The following is an 18,392-nucleotide window of genomic DNA, read 5'->3' as shown; positions in this document are numbered from 1 at the left end:
AAGTGTTAGCTGCGACGCTTTTCCCAACCCGGAGTACCTACCATTTCACCCCAGTTTTCCACCTGCCTGGCTGCCTGGTATTTTGTTTATCTAGCACTCAATTTCGCAGTTTTAATGACAAACTGTCTTACCTTGAAATTGCATGCGGGAGCATTATAAGTGTCTCCATTTCGTGTAGAACACCGACATCCCCACCGCCCACCGACCGAACATCCACCACCCACCACCCACTTCTGGGTTCTTGGCTCTCCGTTCTCGAGGAGCAAGGACATTGTTTGATTGCTTGGCTTCGCTCGTCCGGAGATCTGGGAGCCACTGTGTGGAGCTGAGCTGTTTCATGTTTGGATTGCACTCGAGGGTAAGCCAGGTCCTCAACTCATCCTGCTCCTGGCAGACCCAACCTACCTCCTTTGCCCCCCTCCCACCCCCCTTCCGACCACTTGGCAAGTTTTATTGTCTCAATGTCCACTTGGCTTTTGCCTCAAGACAACTTAATGCGCTTTGCTGGGGCGGAGTAGACAAGTGGAGGTGGTGCGAAGTCAAAGCTAACGCATTTTCCTTAATTTCCGGCAGCATGATTTCCAATTTTTCTTTCAAATTCCCCTGCACTCGTGTCGTATACTTAATAAAACCGGCAAGGCTGGCAAGAGACTGAAGGAAGTGCGCAAGCTGATTGGAATTGCCTTTCGCAATGTCATCAATCATGCGTCGTTTTCCACACGCCCAGGCAAAGATTTTGACAAGTGTCAATGCGACAAGAGAGCGAACGATAAGCCCGACTATAAAGGAGCTGAGCAAAAGCACAGAAATGGCCGGGGAGACTGGAAGACACTGGGGAAAGTGGGGGAAAAGAGCGAAATCGTTGGGGAAAATCACATGCAAAGTAAAATGTCGAACTTCTGACAGCAAGAAAATAAAACTTTTCATTTGTTTTCCCTGGCTCTGCCGTGTCCCGAAACTGCTGTCAAAGTTTTTAATGTTTTTAACTCCTCGCTGTCACCTGAGCAGCCACCCATTCGGAAAAACCACCCATCAGCACCACCCCCAACAAAAAGTCTGTGGAAACTGGGCCACACCCAATTTTCTGGTGCTTCTACAACTTCTGATTCATCGATTGGGCTGCGGGGTTAAAGGGGTATATCATAGCGAAGTGTGACTAACTCTCAGGTGACCACAAAGTATACTAATTCCCAAACCAATTACTTCACACACTTTACGGACTTGTATTTAAATAATTCGTAGATGTGTAGATACTTAATAATAATCGATTATCAAATTATTAAACTTCCTTTTATCTACGCTTAAAGCTTACAATTTAATCAGCCGCGTCTTAAAGTTTAGGCAGTAGCATCTATAAGTTCACTCACCCTTTACGGAGACCGTGACGCTCTGCAGGACCTCCAGCTTCTTCTTGTTGGTGGGCGACTGGCCCACACACTTGTACATGCCCGCATCCTGGTACATAACGTCCTTGAGCGAGAACTGGCCGGTGGGCTGGCTGCTGCCGTAGCCAAGGCCACGTAACCGGGCCGAAATGGGATCCAAGTGCGACCAGCAGCCCAGGGAGCCTAGAACGAGGGACGGACATGAAAGCCGGGGGCATGATTTAATTAATTGACTTCCAAGGAACTCGACACGCAAGTTTTAATTTCTTTAATTGATGCGTCACTGCCACAGACGTCGAGCCATTTGTCTATGCTCGCCATTTGGCCGAAAAGTGAGCAAAGTAAATTGCACGCATAATTAATTTCCAATTGCGCTAATTAATGAAGAGGCGCACAAAAGGCCGCGGACTCGTCGTTTCGATCGAACGAAAGTAAAATGTAAAATGTAATTACAGTCCAGACGCATTTGTCATTCTAAATGGGCCACGAATTCGGCAGTTTTTGCGACGCCCACTTCCTTTGAAGTTTTTGGCCAACAGAAGTTGGGTAGTTGGCCATCCGGCTTACGCTTACCTTGAGGACACTGCAGGGTTACCGCTCCGCCCAGCTGCACTTCCAGCTGGCCCTTGTTGGGATTGTGCGAGGCAGCTGCCACGGAAACATCCTGATCATCCGGCTCGGAGGTCACATCCACCGAATCAACTGCAAAGATAAAGAACGCAAAGCAGAAGCCGTCAGTTAGGGCTGCAAACTCCGGACCACATGTGGCCTAAGTATATAGTACACGGAAAACAAAAGTGGTCAAGTGAGCAGTTATGCATTTTACAAGAGCCAAGGTATTTATAAAATTATTACCATTATTTGTTACTTTTCTTGACAGAGAAAAACACCCTTAAAGTGAAAAAAATCCTTGAATTTTTCATGAATTTGTGGTAATTTTGTGGCCGTGCAAATCCGAGGGCTGTTGGCAATTGTCAAATGTGACAATATTTCAATGACAGAGGCAGCAACAAATTGCTGACGCGCTGCGAACACCTGAGTCACTCCGCAATGAGTTGTCACTTCCGTTTTGACGGCAACTAAGAGTGAAAATCGCTGCTCAGCTAGCTGGAAAATTGCCTGAGCTGCAATCTTCTTTGCCGCAAATTCATAAATACATATATTTTATGCTCGTTTCCGGCGGGTGGAGGATTGTGGTACCCCTCCTTTTGTGGAGGGGGAAACAGAAGCCATAACGATGCTCCATTCTAATTTCCAAGACGGGGTGGAGCACACACTCGCATATTTTCCACTTTCCTTGCCTGCAAGATGGCTTTAAATTTCAGGGCGTCCTTTGTGAGGCGTACTTTATGACGCTATTCATATTACCGTATAAATAACAATTTGCCCTGACATGTGCCCAAAAGTATGCGGCCAGGTAGCAGCGTGTCCTTTGTCTGCCACCGGATATCATAACAATAAGTTGCCAAGTGGGGCGACCTGGTGGAGAAGAAAAAAGCGACGTTGGGCACAATGGCGGGGGCTCTGGGCGAGAAACCCAGGGAATTTCGCCTCAAAATGCTCCTCGGGGCAAGCGGCAAATTAGCAGACCCAAAAGTGAGCCGCACAATCAACTGAAACTACTAATTACCGGGCGAGCCGCACTAATCGAAGGCGAAACCCCAAAGTTGCGCGACTGAGAACTGAGATTTTCCAAGGACCCTTTTCGAGAGCGAGTTGGTGAGTGAGTGAGAGACAATTAATTGTAAGCTCCTTTCGCCTGCAGAGACCCTTCGTCGCATGTCAATCAACCCTCCACGAGCGGGGATTTTATTGCTGACAATGGCAAAAGTCCTCCCCTCGCAGGACGAAGGGCGTGTTACTTAGTCAAAATCACGTAGTTATAAAATTTTTTATTGCCAAACACAAAGGCGGACAAAGGCGACGTCGCTCGAATTGACAACTTCAATGGCGAGCAGGGGATCGGGCAGTACGAGTCCTGGTACTCGTATTCTGGTGACTGAAATAAGAGCCCTCTCTGTACTCCGCCCCGAAAACCCAGCGAAAATGTCTAATGAGCTCAGCTCGTCTCGACTCAACTGACAGACATTTGTCATTTGGCCAAAGCTGCAGGCGTGTTTTCCGGCGAAACGATAAGAAAAGTATCTATAACGCTGGTTGAGCGGCAGGGAAAAATTCCTAAAAATTTACCATTAACTTAAAGCATATCTGGGATATTAGTGGCAGACAAATAAAAGATTTACATTTTAATTTATTGCTATTATTAATTCATTTTTTGCAGTGAAAGTGTCCTAGAACATCCTTTTATACAGATGACAAAAGAGTAAGCAAAAGTATGGGTGCAGACTGTCAAAGGAGCATTATTAAATGAAACACTTAGACGCTCCCACTCTCGATGTACTCGGCTTAGAAATCGACTCCCTTCGCCGCCCCAGCAAATGGAACTCTTTCAATATTTTTCCCAAGTTTTTCCACACACACGCTCGCATTCATAATTTAGGCACTTGTTTCACGCATATTTTACTGAATGGCCATTCATAAAAGCGCCCGCCCACTTCCATTTTTTTGGGGGGGAAAAAGAAGCAAAGGAAAACAAATAAACAAGGGCAAACAAATGGGCATCGAGTACCGCCCATATGGCGACACTGAAGGAGATTGAGAGAGAAAGGTCCTTGAGAAGATGGGGAGAAAGTGATTCTTGCCGCACATCTTTCGGGTGCGGGGCACACTCGAATAAATCCCAACTCATAACAAAGGCAAATATGAAGGGCAAACAGTAAACACTAATGCAAACAAGGGGAATCAATATGCCGGGCCCAGACTGAGGAGCTTGCCCGATTCTGGCCACCAATCATTAATCATAACGCATCATCATCAGCCATGTTGGCGTTTCGCCTTCAAGAAGAACTCTGGCTGAATGGGTAGTTGGATGGTTGGGGTGGTTCAATGGGTGGTGGCCTGTCACTTTCAGGGATCCCATGAGAAGAAGTAGAGTGTATCGATGTGTCGACACATCCCATCCCCTGTCCAAAGTGTGAATATGACGGACCGGCGTGATCCATAAATCCTTCAACGAACTGCAAAGTTTCACTCTCGATGGCGAGGTGGTGGCATGCCATAGGTGGGTGGAAAATTAAATTCCCACTCCCACTGAAGGGTACTTTGCCCACTTTTTTTCGCATGCAATTTTCATTAGCACTCCCCGGCCCACGCCCAAGATTAATTTGCATTTTTTTCCGCTGGCTCTTCATCTTCGCAGTTAGTCATGAATATGAAGGAGGCCGACGAGATGCAGCATCATCATCATCAGCATCGCGGAATACAATCAGCTTAACTTACAAGCTGCATAAACAGCCAGCGGAAGCGGCTGAGAGTAAACTCTCGGGCTGCTGTGATTGCATTTGTGTCTTGGTTATAAATTTTAATTTTCCCCCACCCCCAGCCCGAGGAATTTCCAGGACTTTCAGCGAACACGCGATTAATTTGCAATGAGTTGAAATTGAAGATGATTGCAGTGGATGCAAGAAGAAAACAGGGCAACTCTAGATGCGGGAACATAAAAGGTTCATTTCGAGCAGGGGCCGATGCAAATTGGTGGGGCGAAAGGCAGCACTCATATCCATAAAAGATAATCTCTCGACAAATTTCCGTTTATGCCGGGAGAAAACTTTGCGGCCATAAAAAATACTTTACGGCAAGACATTTGTCCGCAACGAGTTTTTAATATTTGCTCAAGTTGTCCAGAAGCGAAGGCGCCCAGTCGAAATGAGTTTCGATTTCATCTGGGGCAAGGACAAATAAAATTTTATTGAAAATCTTCTCGCCGAAGGACGAGCGACCCTCAACACATACCGAAACATAATCGCCGGCTATAAAAACAAAGGCGCAGCAAACAAAAAAAGAAACTAATAATCGTGCGCGCCGATAAACACAGAAATTCAAGTTGGCCAAAGGACATGGGCGCTCTCGCCAGGATAAGGGCGAAATAAACAATCAAGTTAAACCGCGATAACCAGCATGACAAAGGATAATGGATAACATGGCCCAGGACTCCCGAAATCGGCGCAGTTGGGGCGTAAGAAATGGCTCGACATCGAAATGCTTACGACAGCGTGTAGAATTAGATTTTATTGTAATTCGCCTTCGTTTCGACACGGCTCGAATGTCCTGCATCTACTGGGACTCGTTTGGCTACCGCATCCGCAAAGGATGTGGGCCTGCTGTTTGCCACTTCTCCTGAGTGGTTGGCTGGTTGACAATGTGCCAGAGTCCTTGTGGTCCTGGTGGTGCATTTTCTTAACAGTTGGCTGGGCAAATTAGTTCCCTGCGAGGCGAATGCAATTTGCACATGGATTTCGGTGGCAATGCTTAGCCGCAAAAGTGACCCTGGGGAATTAGGTGATTTCAATTGTCCTGGGAGACCGCCAAGGCTACTCCCAAGCTATATGTGTATCAAACTATTCCTTCGTTTGGGTTCTTAAGTTAAAATTTACGATGTTTCTGAATAGGATTAAAGTACCTAGAAAACACTAATCTTATTACGCCATTAAACATAAGCGTGGTTTTCATTTTGTCCCACATTTAATCCTGTAAATCCTCGTGTTGCTGCGCAGTCAAAGTCAAAGTAATAAACCCACAATTAAAAGCGGCTCCCGATTCGCTGCCACACACATTCGCTATGTGAGCTTTTGAAGGACCTGTTTGCCATATAAACTGCTCAAGTTGGGAAACTTTCACTAATTGCACATTGTTCGAGCAAACGGCGTGCAAGGCCCTCAACATTAATTAGCCCCAATGAGAACTTTAACTCATTAATGAGGCTGGCAAACAGAAGTTTGGTCAATGGCCGTGGCTTATGTGATACCTGAACGTGGCCCACTTGAAGGACGACGACGAGGACCTTGGAGTCCACCCGGCCTACCGGCGTCACGCTCGTCGCTCCTCCTGTTGACGTACGTGTCAAATTAGCGACGTTTTAACAAGCTCGCCGTGTCCGGTGTCCTGAGTTCCGAGTTGTGAGTGGTGGGTGAGTGGAGCCCCTCCTATGGGTTGGCTGCCAAAGTCGAAGCCTCCATTCTCCAGACGGGCGAATCAATCACGCGAAAGTGGCCGGCGCAGAAAAGTTTGAGCAACTGCGTCAAATTGCCTACTTTTGTGGGCCCTCCCTCCGCATTCCACATTCCGCATCCTGTCCCTGCGTTTTCCCATTTTCCCCCATTTTTTTTCGCGTTCGGTTGGGCAACGCTGATTGCTTTTTCATTGCAGTTTGTCAGCGTTGTCCTCGTTGTTGTCGACAGCGAAGTTTTCCTTTGCTTTCCTGCTACTTGTGCTCTCGCCTCCGCCGCTTTTCCTCGCCATTTTCCAGCTCAATGGCGGAGGATTCGGAGGAGGAAACATATCGTCAGCAATTAAGCCCGCATTCAAACGTCTGTCTGGGATTTGGGAATCTGGTGCCTCGTAGCTTCCCTCACTTAAATGCGATTTATCAGTTTTTTTCTGTTTTTTTTTATTTCTGGTTTTTCCAGCGACTTAAATTTGTGCCATTCTCTGGCTGCCTCAAAAATCCAACCCGGCCGCCATTTATCATGGATCTAGCAGCTGTTTTATAGTTTATGACAGGCAAGTCGTGTCTGTGCTTCTGCCATATCTTATGTCTTATAGGTACACATATAGAGAAGGAACGCCTGTTGTCACAAATGGGGTTTGGATGCCAGTTGGATTTGCCATTTCGGCAGTTCGGCATTTGGGGTCCTTCGTCGACTGGCGTTTCGAGTTCGATAAAACGTTTTACAAATTGATTTATGTGCTTAACATGTTGCCAGCTCAGCGTCTCTCACAATTAGATTTCGCTGGAAAGTGCGGAGGAAAAGTTTTCGTTTCCCACTTTTTCCCTAGCGCTCCCCATCAATCATCGATAATGTCGATTCGGGGCGGCCGGCTCCGTCACTTCTTGGCCTTTTCGGTGCGGCACATTTTTGTTTTTTGTTTTGTTTTATTAATAAAGCATTTGTTTTCCCATAATGAGCAGCGACAGGCGGCTGTCAGGAGTGGCGAAAAAATCTATCCCTGGGGAGGATGTGGATGGAACACCAGCCTGATCCCTGCGTTGGCATAAAAAAGTGGCAACACTTTGTCAAGTTGTTATTACCAATATTTTATTTCTCTAGCTGGGCTTTTCCCTTTGCGGTCATGATTGATGAGCGGGGTTTTTGAGAAGATGGATTTTGGGATCTGGCAGTGCAGTTTTTCGATTCCTTGGGAGCTGCTTCGTTTGCCATCGATTGCAATTGCCCACCTAATGAGGCTGCAAATGAGTTTTCGCGTCTTCTCGAGTTATATAATTCGATTGGTCGGCTTGATGGCGGCTTTTAGGCCGACGCCGCGGCCTGTCAGAGTCGCAAATTCAATAAAAATATTTACCAGCATTAACATGCGCTGAGCGCATAAAGTGCTCTTTACCTCAAACCCTCGGCAAATAACACGGACCAAAATCCCAACCCGCAAACGAGAAAATATTGACAGCAAAATGGCGCGTAAGCATAAATAGTGACGGAAAAGTGAGGGGGAGACAGCCACCCACTCAATGCCAATGCCAATGCCAATGAAATTTGCCACATTTTGCATATGACAGAGGGTGGCGCCACAAGGCGCCTCGCAAAGTGGCAAGAACATCCCCGAAAAATCACACCGAATATTGTCCTCCGTTGAGCGCCATGTGCGGGTGTCGTAAAATGTTTGCCGATTTCTGTTCATCGTTTTTTATTTTTTTTTGTGAATTTTTTTTTGGGGCAGGAGCGAGCGGTGGTGTTACGTGTAATTTTACATGCACAAACTAATGGGCGAAATATTATCACGCGCCATTTTTAAGGCAATTTCACGCATACGCGGTCTAATTTACGGTTTTATTGGTTTCACTTGGTTTGGGTGGATTCAACCACTGGTATACTTACATCGCACACTGAGGTAATAGCCAATCGACGAGTATTGAAAGTTGAGGTGCCGGGACGTGCACTTGTACCAGCCGGAATGTTCGCGCCTTATCGATGTGAAGTTGAGGAAACCATCGCCCGTTTGCGGCACCTGCAATGATCGAGAGAGAAGTGGGAAATCAGAATGTTGGCACTTTCCGTGTGGCATTGGGAAATGGGTAGTGGCAAGTGGAAAGTGGGAAATGAGTTTGGCTCGTTATGCGTAAACAATTTTTGGTAATTAAGGTAAGGCAAATAGTTTCGCACAAGTTTCTCGGCCTGCACGAAAATCCATTTAAAACTTGCTCCGCAGCCAAAAATCACACAAAAGGCCGAGCTCCGGTGGGCGGCCTACGAATGCACGAGGCTCCCACGCACCTTACACGGAAAAAAATGAGTTGATTCGAAATGATAAATACATAAAATGTAAGGTGCTAAATCAAGACTTAAAACTATTTGGTAAGTGCAATCGCAGTTTCTCAACGATACTAATGTAAGTTGTCTACAAGAGATCTTAGAATTATCAATGTGAACGCGATACGCGTAGTGACGAAGCGCACCTACAACATGTGTATCTTTTTGCTTCTTTAATGTATTATTCTAAAATGTGCATGTTTTTAGGAACTGGTCAAATTAGGTAATGAAAAAACATAGTAAATTTATTTTGTAATTAGAATTTAAAGATTAATCCAACTTCAAAATGAGAAACCTTCATATTCTAACAGCCTATGGACTCTGACTTAAAAGTGACCGCATCTTTTAACTGTGCATCCATTTATGGAGCCCCAACTTACCGGCGTGTCACCATCGTCCTTCTGCCAGCGGGGCGTGCTCGGGGGATTGGAGTCGACGTCGCACTTGAGGCTAACTTCGATGCCCTCGCGGAGCGGATAACCGAAGCCAGGTGTGCGGGATATGGCGAAGGAGGGCGTGTCTGCAAGGGGGACAGATGGTTATTTCGGCTTGACTTTGCTGCAGATTTTGGGAGCTATCAGCGACTAGACTGTGGCAACATCAACAAAATAGTTTTTTAATTAAAAAATTACTCAAAGGAAGGGGCACAAACTGGGGGCAAGAAAGGAAAACTTTTATAATTAAGCCAAATGCAAATGCTAGGCTCGCAGAGTGTGCTGTCTGTATTGGGTGGATAAGGTAAATAAGGATGAGTTAATTGTCACTTGAGTTGCAAGTGAATTTCGTATTTAACTTTCGAATTAAGAAACTCCTGCGACATACAAAAAAATACGTAAAATCGTTTGTTAAATCTAATAATAAAACCCTTCAATTTTGGCACCTTCTATTGGCCACCCTAATTGACGTTGGCTGATTCATTAAATGTCCAGTTGAAGCTGACTGCATTCAATTACCAGAGATCCACGTGTCAACTAATATGGCGTTCGATTGGGAAATAGTGAATTTTACTTAGTTAGCGGCAGTGAATTTATGCTACCAATTTCAGTGTTGCAGCCACAACTCATTCAGGTTTGTCCGAAAGTAATTCGATATGCCATCCAAAATATAACTTCGATTTCAATCCCAAACTGCCAATCACAAATCCATTCAGTGCATGTCAAAAAGCCATCGACAAAATGTAAATCTGAATGTAAATGTAAATAATGGGATCGCCCCGTGCGGGCAGACATGTGCACTTCTATTCAATGCATATTCATAGGCATAAATCAAATGTTTTTTAATTAGTGCTGGCCATTTGGCTGGCCTGGCCAAAATATGCTCCATGCTATCGACATATCCAAATTTCCAAATGGTCCCAGCATTCATTTCAATCTTTTCAATTTTTTGGCGCACCAGTCGCCTTTGTGACCTTTTGTAACTAATACAATTTGATTAGGCGCCTGGAATGGGTCTGCAGATGCCAAGGGACAAATGAAATTTGTTTGTCGGTTGTTTGCCAAACTATTCAATTCAATTCAATTCGCCTCGCCTCGCTTCGGCTATCCAGTCGTATCCAGTCGATATTGTGCGACCAGCAGACAGCCGTCAGTCGTCAGACATCATACATATTTATGAATGGGCTGGGAAATGTATACCCTACATGTCCACTCGCTGTGGAACCGTCCATCAACTGCTCCATCAATTTGTTGACTCAAAATGCACACCACAGAGGCTGGAAAATGGCCTAACTGTTTGGGCGTATTATTTTCGGGCAAAGTGGCAGCAATTACGGGGAAAAATGTGTTTGAAACATACTGTCTGTTTGAAATATGCACACTAGCATCTTCGCAAATTGCTCAAATTGAAAGTAAACTATTGTCCTAAAAAGCTCTAATTTAAATGGGAAACCTGAATTCTTTGGGTTCTGCGCTTCAGTTTTTCCAGCTTAAATTGTTCGGCATTTCGTGGAGCCATGATCCCTGTCCGTCGTGTCCTTGATTTGCCTGTCAACTGTCTGCATAAAAATGCGCAAATTAAACGCAGCAAGCATTACAGATACAGCTACCGGTCCGTATACAGATACGGGGATACAGATACAGATACATGCCAACTGGGATGCGGATACAAATGTCTATGGCCTGGGCCAAATGCTCTCATGTGTGTGCATTTTAATTTATACAAGCGCACACGAAAAAAGGGAGCGGGAATAATAAAAGGAAAAACAGGACGAATCAGGACGAACTTGTTCCTTCTTTTGTTGAACCCGGAAAACGTTGCGGTTGTTCTTGTTGCTGCCGTTATTATTGTTTGAGGCCTTGTGCTGTTGTTATTGCGGTTTTTGCAATTTTCATGCCTGGCCAAAGCCAAAGCCTACACATACACAAACACACCCACCCACCCACACGCACACACACACCTGCAGGGTAACGTGAAGCACTGTGTGTGGCATGCAAATCCCGCACGGCTTTTCTATATTTTCCAATCATTTTCATGGGCTCTCCACTACCTGGGCATTTGTCAGGGCATTATGCGGCTTCACGGACATTAATAAAGCAAATAACTGTGGTCCTCCCCGGATTCTGGCGCTGATTGAGACCCTCCTCAGGACGAGGACGATGCCCCGGTGTCCCGATGACTGGTGGTCAGAACGTGTGTGCGGCTTTTTGCTGCCAATTAGTGCTAGTCTTCCAATTGTCGCCTCACCTCATCTGGCCTCATCTCATCCGATCCGATCCACCATCCACCATTGGCATTGATTCCCAATTCCATGTCCGGCTGCGTCACTTTTGCGGTGCCGAACAGGACTCCCATCTTTATTTCCCGGTTTTGTTGTGGCTGCCGGTGGCATGCATATTGTCCACCTCAATTGATCACGAAACGGACTTGGCCGTGTGTTCTTTAAAGTGATTCTATTGTTGTGCGGAGGGACTCATCTCAGGTGGAATTTGGTTAAACGATGTTCAGGACATTTAAACTTGACCACACATATATGGACTATGGACTAATTTGATAGCCAACTGGCTCATCTGGTATAGTTAACTGGTAAGTTAACCATTGATTCTTACGATCTTTTAAGCCGCAGGCTTTATAAAAGATTTAAATTTTAAGGCCAATAAGTAGGGACAACTGTGAATATGAAAACGGCTGAGTCCTTCGTCCTTTGCTGCGACACCTTCTTATTTTTTAAGCTAATTGAGAGTCCAGAAATCCTCTCGTGCCTCGACTTTCCATTAATTCCCATCCTTTTTCCTGCAGCTCTCGTTCCTTGCATTTCAATTGTACGTAGGCGTCCTTTTCTCAACTGTCGCGCTTTTCTTTCTTTCCATTTTCCTTCGCCCAGTTTCATTGCAATTTGATTGTATTTTTCTTTTTGTTCCCCCCTTTTTTCTGCTTTTTCAATTAATATAATTTCACCTTTGCTTTCAGTTACTCCACTGACTTCTCTCACTGCAGGTGCATAATAATTTTCCCTGTTGTTCATACTCTCGACCCAACCAAACTCGCCCTCAGCTTGGAATTCTGGCCGTAGGTTTGTGGTGTGCGTTAACTTTGGCAATTTAACTTTTCAATCAACATTTGCTTTTTGGTTTTCACTTTTATTTACATCATTCCACTCTCGTTTTTTGCCCTCCTTAAGGTAATTAAACATGGTGGCATGTTTGGCTTTTATTAAAAAGTTGTTGACCTTAGCATGATGACTTACTTAAATCACGTGTCTTTTATTATTTGGACCTTGTAAATTATTTAATTCTAAAACTGAGGATGGAATTGTGTGAGGTATAACTGTATGGAATTTAGTTTTAAATAAAATAAATATGAGGTGCGTTTGATTTTAATAGGTCAAGCTGGAAGTCTCTAGTTCAAGGAAAGTATTCCAAAGATACTACAATGGTATATTAAACATAAAATATGTTAAGTAAAACCTAAAACAATCGTGGAAAGGGGGTGTACTGTATCAAAACTTACATTGCACATCCAGGAGCAGGGAGGCATTCTGGCGGATCTTCAGCGTGGGATGCTCCATGACGCAGAGGATCCTGGCGTTATGATGCGCCCTATAGACCGCCGGTAATCGGGCTTCGCTCTTTGCGCCGCTATTGATTTTGTAGCCATCTTTGTCGAGCTGCGGGGAGAGGGCGGGGGAGAAGTCTGATAAAATTTCCATTCAAATTATATGCTAAACACTGGCAAATTGGGCCAAATGACAGACGGCTGTTCGGGCGGCCAATTAGTCAGGGCTGTTATCAGCGCGACATCATTAATTTAAATTAAGGTCCAAGGGCAAGGGCGCCCACCCACCATCGACCCACCCACAGGCCGGCCGCCCACTGCGGCTTTAGCATGGAAATTGTGTTGGCACAGTTTTCAATCAATCATCGGGGGTGTACGGAGTGGATGTGGGCTGGGTTTGTGACCAGCCGAACACGCAAATTTGTGGCATTTAGGGTCCGAGCGACAAACACTCTCTCCTCCACAAGACTCGGCCACTGTGTGTGAGTGTGTGTGCGTTTGACAGGTGGAAGTGTGGGTGGAAAACTGGGTGTTAGAGCCCAACACACACACACTCACTCACACACACGTTGAAACGACTGAACTTCTGCATTGCTCGACCGAAATGTCTGCTTTTCATTATGCTCGAGTGCAAGACAAACAAATTTTGGCACAACCGCAAACTGGGTTCAGTCAGTCGTCCGGAAGAGCCGTTGTTTGAGCCAGGAGCCGCCGTTGTTGGCCACACCTAATGCGTTTGCCGGCCGTCCGGCGATGCTGTGGTTTTTCCACTCCAGCTCCGGCCAGCCATTACCAATCCCCACACGGACAGCCCGCCACTTGTCACTCATCGGGTTCAATGCATTGCGGCCCTCGTCTCACCTTCTCGCCCTTGATCTCCTCCAGCTCCAGCACCTCGGCGGACACCTTCTGGGCATGCCGGTCCACGCCCGGACTGAGCAGCACCTCCCAGGTGAGCGTGGGTCGTGGATTACCACCCTCGCTGACGCAGGCCAGGTTCAGCTCCGAGTTCTCCTTCACGGGCACAAACAGATTGCTGGCGTCCAGGCGGCGGGAGTCGATCAGCAAATACGGCGGCTTGGGTCGATCTAAAGGCGGGATGAAAAGGGGTAAACATTCAATAAGATATAAATCTCTTTAGCCGTATGTACTCTATTCTTAACGGATTTTGAATACATAGTATACGTTATTAGACTACACTTTTTTTCTTGTCTAAGCTTATTGTTAACTAAAATTATCCAAATATAAATGAAATAAAAATGAAGGAAAAGCTTCGTGTTAAGCTGGTGTTATGCCCTGAGATCTGAACTCCTTTAATTTTAAACGTGGCGGCATTTGCCATTGTGAGAACATGACCTTATCTTAATTTCATGACCGCTTTCTGCTTTCGGTGACGATGCCATGGTCATAAAAGCGAGCATTCTGCCAAGCGCCACGTCAAACCATTTCTGACTTGGCCTCTTCCCCGGCTAATTTGGCAAATGGAACGACGATCCCCCCCACCCAATATTTGTCTAAGCTGTTTGGGCCAAGTCGTGACTGCCCCAGAGTAAGTGAGGGGATGCAGCAGGATGCAGGAGTAGGTAGATACTCACCCAGGACGACCAGCTTGACGGGTCGGGCGTTCTCCGTGTAGCGCCTCGTGTTCTCCGCCTCGCACTGCCACTTGCCGTCGTCCTCGAGCATGACGTTGGTGATGGTTAGGGCGCCATTAGCCTCCTTGATGAAGCGATAGTCGGTGACGCGGGCGGTGCGGTCCATGGCGTGGACCACCTGGAAAATGCAGGAGACGATGGGAGGATAAGTTTGTGCGGCGTTAAAACTAATGTCATTGGCGGAATTATGCAAAGCGCCTTTGGAAACTTTTTAATGCAGCGCATTAAATGACCGTAAATTCAGCCATTTAATGCAATCCGCCCCTCAACGCGCCACTTGGCGGGCCGAAACAATTGCATTTAATGTTTTCATATCCATTTATTTACACTTGGGCTTCGCTGGAATTTTATTACATTTCGCTTCAAACAAACACAATACTCGTAATGACAATTAAATGAGGACGATGGTCCAGCCAGCACCACCTCCAGCCATGTGTTATCCACTGGTAATGTGGCAACAATGAACTGGCGGCTTAAAAACTGTTACCAATAGTTGTTGGCCAACTGGCTGCCTGGCTGTCTGTCTGTCTATCTGTCCGTTTGTCTGCCGGCGGGCTTAATGCAAACGGAAATTTATGTGCGCATTCAAATGCTTCAGCGGGTAAAAATTATGAAGAATGCAAAAACAGAAAAATATGTATATCTGCATATATGAATAAATATATGTGGAAATGTTTCGCACGCTTAATGCGTTTAAGTGCCAATTAAATGTCGGGCCAAAAAGGAGCGCGGTCAGCAGAGGGCGGCCATAAATGAAACACCATTTTAATTGCATTTGCCAGCGGAGAGATTAACTTTTGGGCTCGGATTAAGGAGGTTCGAAAAAAAGGGCACTGTCTGAGGAGCATTAAAGCAGCAAGCTATACACTTCCAACTCTACAGGGTATCATATACTCATGGGTCTCAAATCAGCATCATAAATAGTATTTAGTATTTATTTAATGTAGTTATCTTTTGTCAGAACCTTAAAATGTTGATATTTTACAACTTCGAGCTTAATTAATTTTTTAAAGCAAGGAAAGCAATAATAAATACTGACAACTTTGACTTTTAATTTTAAACAAAATTAAATTACAAAAAGAGGCAAAATGGAGCGGGAAAAAAGTTCCAAAAGCTCATAGGATACAAAATTCGTAAAAAATCTGTAAACAGAATATTTGTATGGTGCACTTCCGGTTCCGTTTGTGCGTTTTGCCCGTTTTTGTTACAGCTTACGATTCGTTTGGTGTGTATATTTTTCAAATGCAGTGCAAATATTTATGCGTATATGAATTTCGCTTCCCAAAAATGTGGCAACTTCCCCCGCAGACCGCTCCGCGCGAATCAATGTGTGCGTGTGGCAACTTCCGGCGCGCATTTGCCGCAGTCGCCGCAACGGCCATTTGCAGAAAATTTATTAACCAACGGCGCATTTGACTGGCAACTGGCAAAATGGCAAACTGGCATTGGCCAACTGGCGAATGGCAATGGGGAAACTGGATTTTGCGTGCCTGTGCAGCGGGGCATTCAGTTGGAAATTTATGAGGTCGATGGCGATCCGAGGCTTTTTGGCATCCACTGCATCCACTTCCACTCCAACTGGCGTCCATAGTCCCGAGTCCACTGTCCAGTGTCCGCTGACCAGGCCTTTGGCACCTGGTCGTGTTGGATTTTTCTGGTTTGGCAGCATGGCCGCCGGACAAAAGCGTTAAATGAGCGTGGCAAATCCTTGTTTACAGCGACGAGCGTTTGGGCCGGATTACACGCTCGATTGTTTCGGGCCTCCCATTGTTGGCATCGCTGGCATCTCGCTGGCGATCCTCTGGCTGGGATTTCAGTGCTGTTTTCGGGTAATTATGAATTCAGACGCTTTTGTTTTTCCAGGACGCAGGAGCGGGCGGACTGTGTGTTGTCAGCTGCGTCGATTCGCATAAATTGCTGAATATTTTGAAGGCGCACACACGCATAACTTTGCATAATTTGTGGCCACGTTATCGGTGGACAGTTGAGGGTTCTGTAATTCTCTAATTGCATTGTTGGCAAACTTTTCGGCGATTCGCCGCTTTACATTTAATTTTTGCCTCCCAACGCCTTTGCATGAATAATGCATGGAAATTTATATTGTGCATTTTTCGCAATTATTTTAGCTGTAACATGCACAATCCTCTCATTTAATGGAAAATATAATAAATGGCGCTTTTTTTGTGTACTCACTTCATTGAGATTCGTCGACAATTAGCTTCATGCTACTGCTGCTGCAGAAAGGGACTTTCCTTCAGCTGCAACCATTCCAAACAGACACTTATTTCCTCCGAGGGGAGCAACTGCATCCCAAGGAGCGGGAAGAAATGGCTACTTATATCTATCACTGGCTCGGAATTGCAAAAATCTTGTCAGCCAACATTGCTCACTGACTGTCGCGCTATCTGGCCCCCATCCTGCTGTTCTCGCAACCCATTCCCGTCCTGATCCCTGCCCGACCCACAGCCACTAACTTGAAATTGCTTTCGGCAAATATATTAGCCTCTTGATAATTTTCAACAATAAATTCCTTGGCACTCACACAAGCAGACTCCAGAAGTGGGAGGCAGAGGTCCTCTATCCTCGTATCCCGGCATCCTGGATGGGATGAACTCCTTTAGCTGTTATTCCCGCTCGGGGACTCTAATGCATTGTGCAACGCTCTAGAAAGTACAACAAAAGTCGCTCATGTTGCAAGCTGTCAGTGCAACACTTGTCGCATGTCATTGCCGCAGTTGCAATGCAATGGGTTTTGCAGTTGGAGTAGGGGTAGCTCAAATGGGGAGTGTGCGGCGTGGGAGCGAAAGACGAAAGTCAATGGGCACATGGAGCTACTGGGGATAATCACGAGATATATATATATATATATGTATTTCTGCAGGCCAGGGAACTTAAAGCCTTGGCTCCAATTCAACTTGCAACGCGTTGCTGCGGGGTTTCTTCTGTATGCTGCTTTGAGGTAATTCTGTATCATTTATTATCGGTTTCTTCTTGCTCTCTATTTAGTGTTCTGTTGTAAGTCTTCAGTTTATTTTCCGTAAGTTCTTCTGTATCAATAATATTAAACTCTAAGCTGTTTTCTTAGTTAGTTAGTTGTTAGTTAGTAATTTCTTATCATCTATTCTATTCGTGAAATCCCTTTGACGTATTCATACATTTAACTGAAGATAAGTTCCCATTTGTTGCAGAGGAACTTTACGAAAAGAAAAGGGCATTCAGGTGACGATGTGCTGACTTTCTGTAATGACTCCCTTCCTGCAACACACTCTCACACATTGTTGCCGCATCACTGTTGTAATTGCCGCAGCCTGCTCGTTACTGTTGTTCTATCTCCCATTCCAGGATGCCCCAGCCTCGTCCTCGTCCCCATCCCCATCCCCATCCCCGTCCCCATCCACATCCGCGTCCTCGTTCTCTTCTTCTTCGGCGCTTACACATGGCTGGCTTTTGTTTTAACACAACTAATACAATTGCACCGCTGGGAAATGTGCTGCGATGGCAGACGGAGATGCGAGATACGCTGGATGGGATGGATGCGAGATCCTGCTGCTCCTGCTGCATTGGCGTTGATTTTATTTGCCATCGGAGCACTCAGCGTTGGCAGGAACAGCCGTCGACCAGCGTCGACATTGTAACTAACTTAATAAACTTGTCAAAGGTACAAAGCAGGCGGCGTGTTAGCAACTTAAGCCCCGCTTTCCCGGCTTTTCCACTACACCCACTTTCCCACTAAGTGCCACCGCATTGTCGCTCATTTTCATTTGGGATTTCTGAGGCTGACTGATTAATTTGCCGGCTTGATGTGATTTACGCTCTCAGTTGCACTTGCAACTTCAAGGCATCAGGACTCCGGGGAACCGAGTAGCCGAGCAACCGAGCAGCCAGCAACTAGCCCATTAATGCTGCGTCTTAAGTTCGCCCCTAATTGACTAATGGAGGCTTATCGGTGCAAGCCTGGCTGGGATTCATGGCAGCCGGGC

At 45.8% G+C, this 18,392-nt stretch overlaps 1 protein-coding gene across 1 annotated transcript in view; it reads right to left on the bottom strand.

The window, feature by feature from the left end:
• LOC6734351 (irregular chiasm C-roughest protein) overlaps positions 1–18,392 on the bottom strand; it is a 119,757-nt gene that overhangs the window by 13,368 nt on the left and 87,997 nt on the right. The window contains exons 4-10 of the mRNA XM_016167998.3: positions 14,353–14,530; positions 13,619–13,845; positions 12,713–12,869; positions 9,148–9,287; positions 8,336–8,465; positions 1,959–2,087; positions 1,368–1,568 (exon numbers count right to left, since the gene is read on the bottom strand). Coding sequence (XP_016027426.1) covers positions 1,368–1,568; positions 1,959–2,087; positions 8,336–8,465; positions 9,148–9,287; positions 12,713–12,869; positions 13,619–13,845; positions 14,353–14,530 — 1,162 coding nt within the window. The remainder of the gene's footprint in view (positions 1–1,367; positions 1,569–1,958; positions 2,088–8,335; positions 8,466–9,147; positions 9,288–12,712; positions 12,870–13,618; positions 13,846–14,352; positions 14,531–18,392) is intronic.

This window comes from Drosophila simulans, chromosome 2R (assembly GCF_016746395.2).
Source record: "Drosophila simulans strain w501 chromosome 2R, Prin_Dsim_3.1, whole genome shotgun sequence".
Lineage (NCBI taxonomy): Eukaryota > Metazoa > Arthropoda > Insecta > Diptera > Drosophilidae > Drosophila > Drosophila simulans.
The sequence above is the reverse complement of the archived record's forward strand: the minus strand, read 5'-3'. Positions and strand labels throughout refer to the sequence as shown.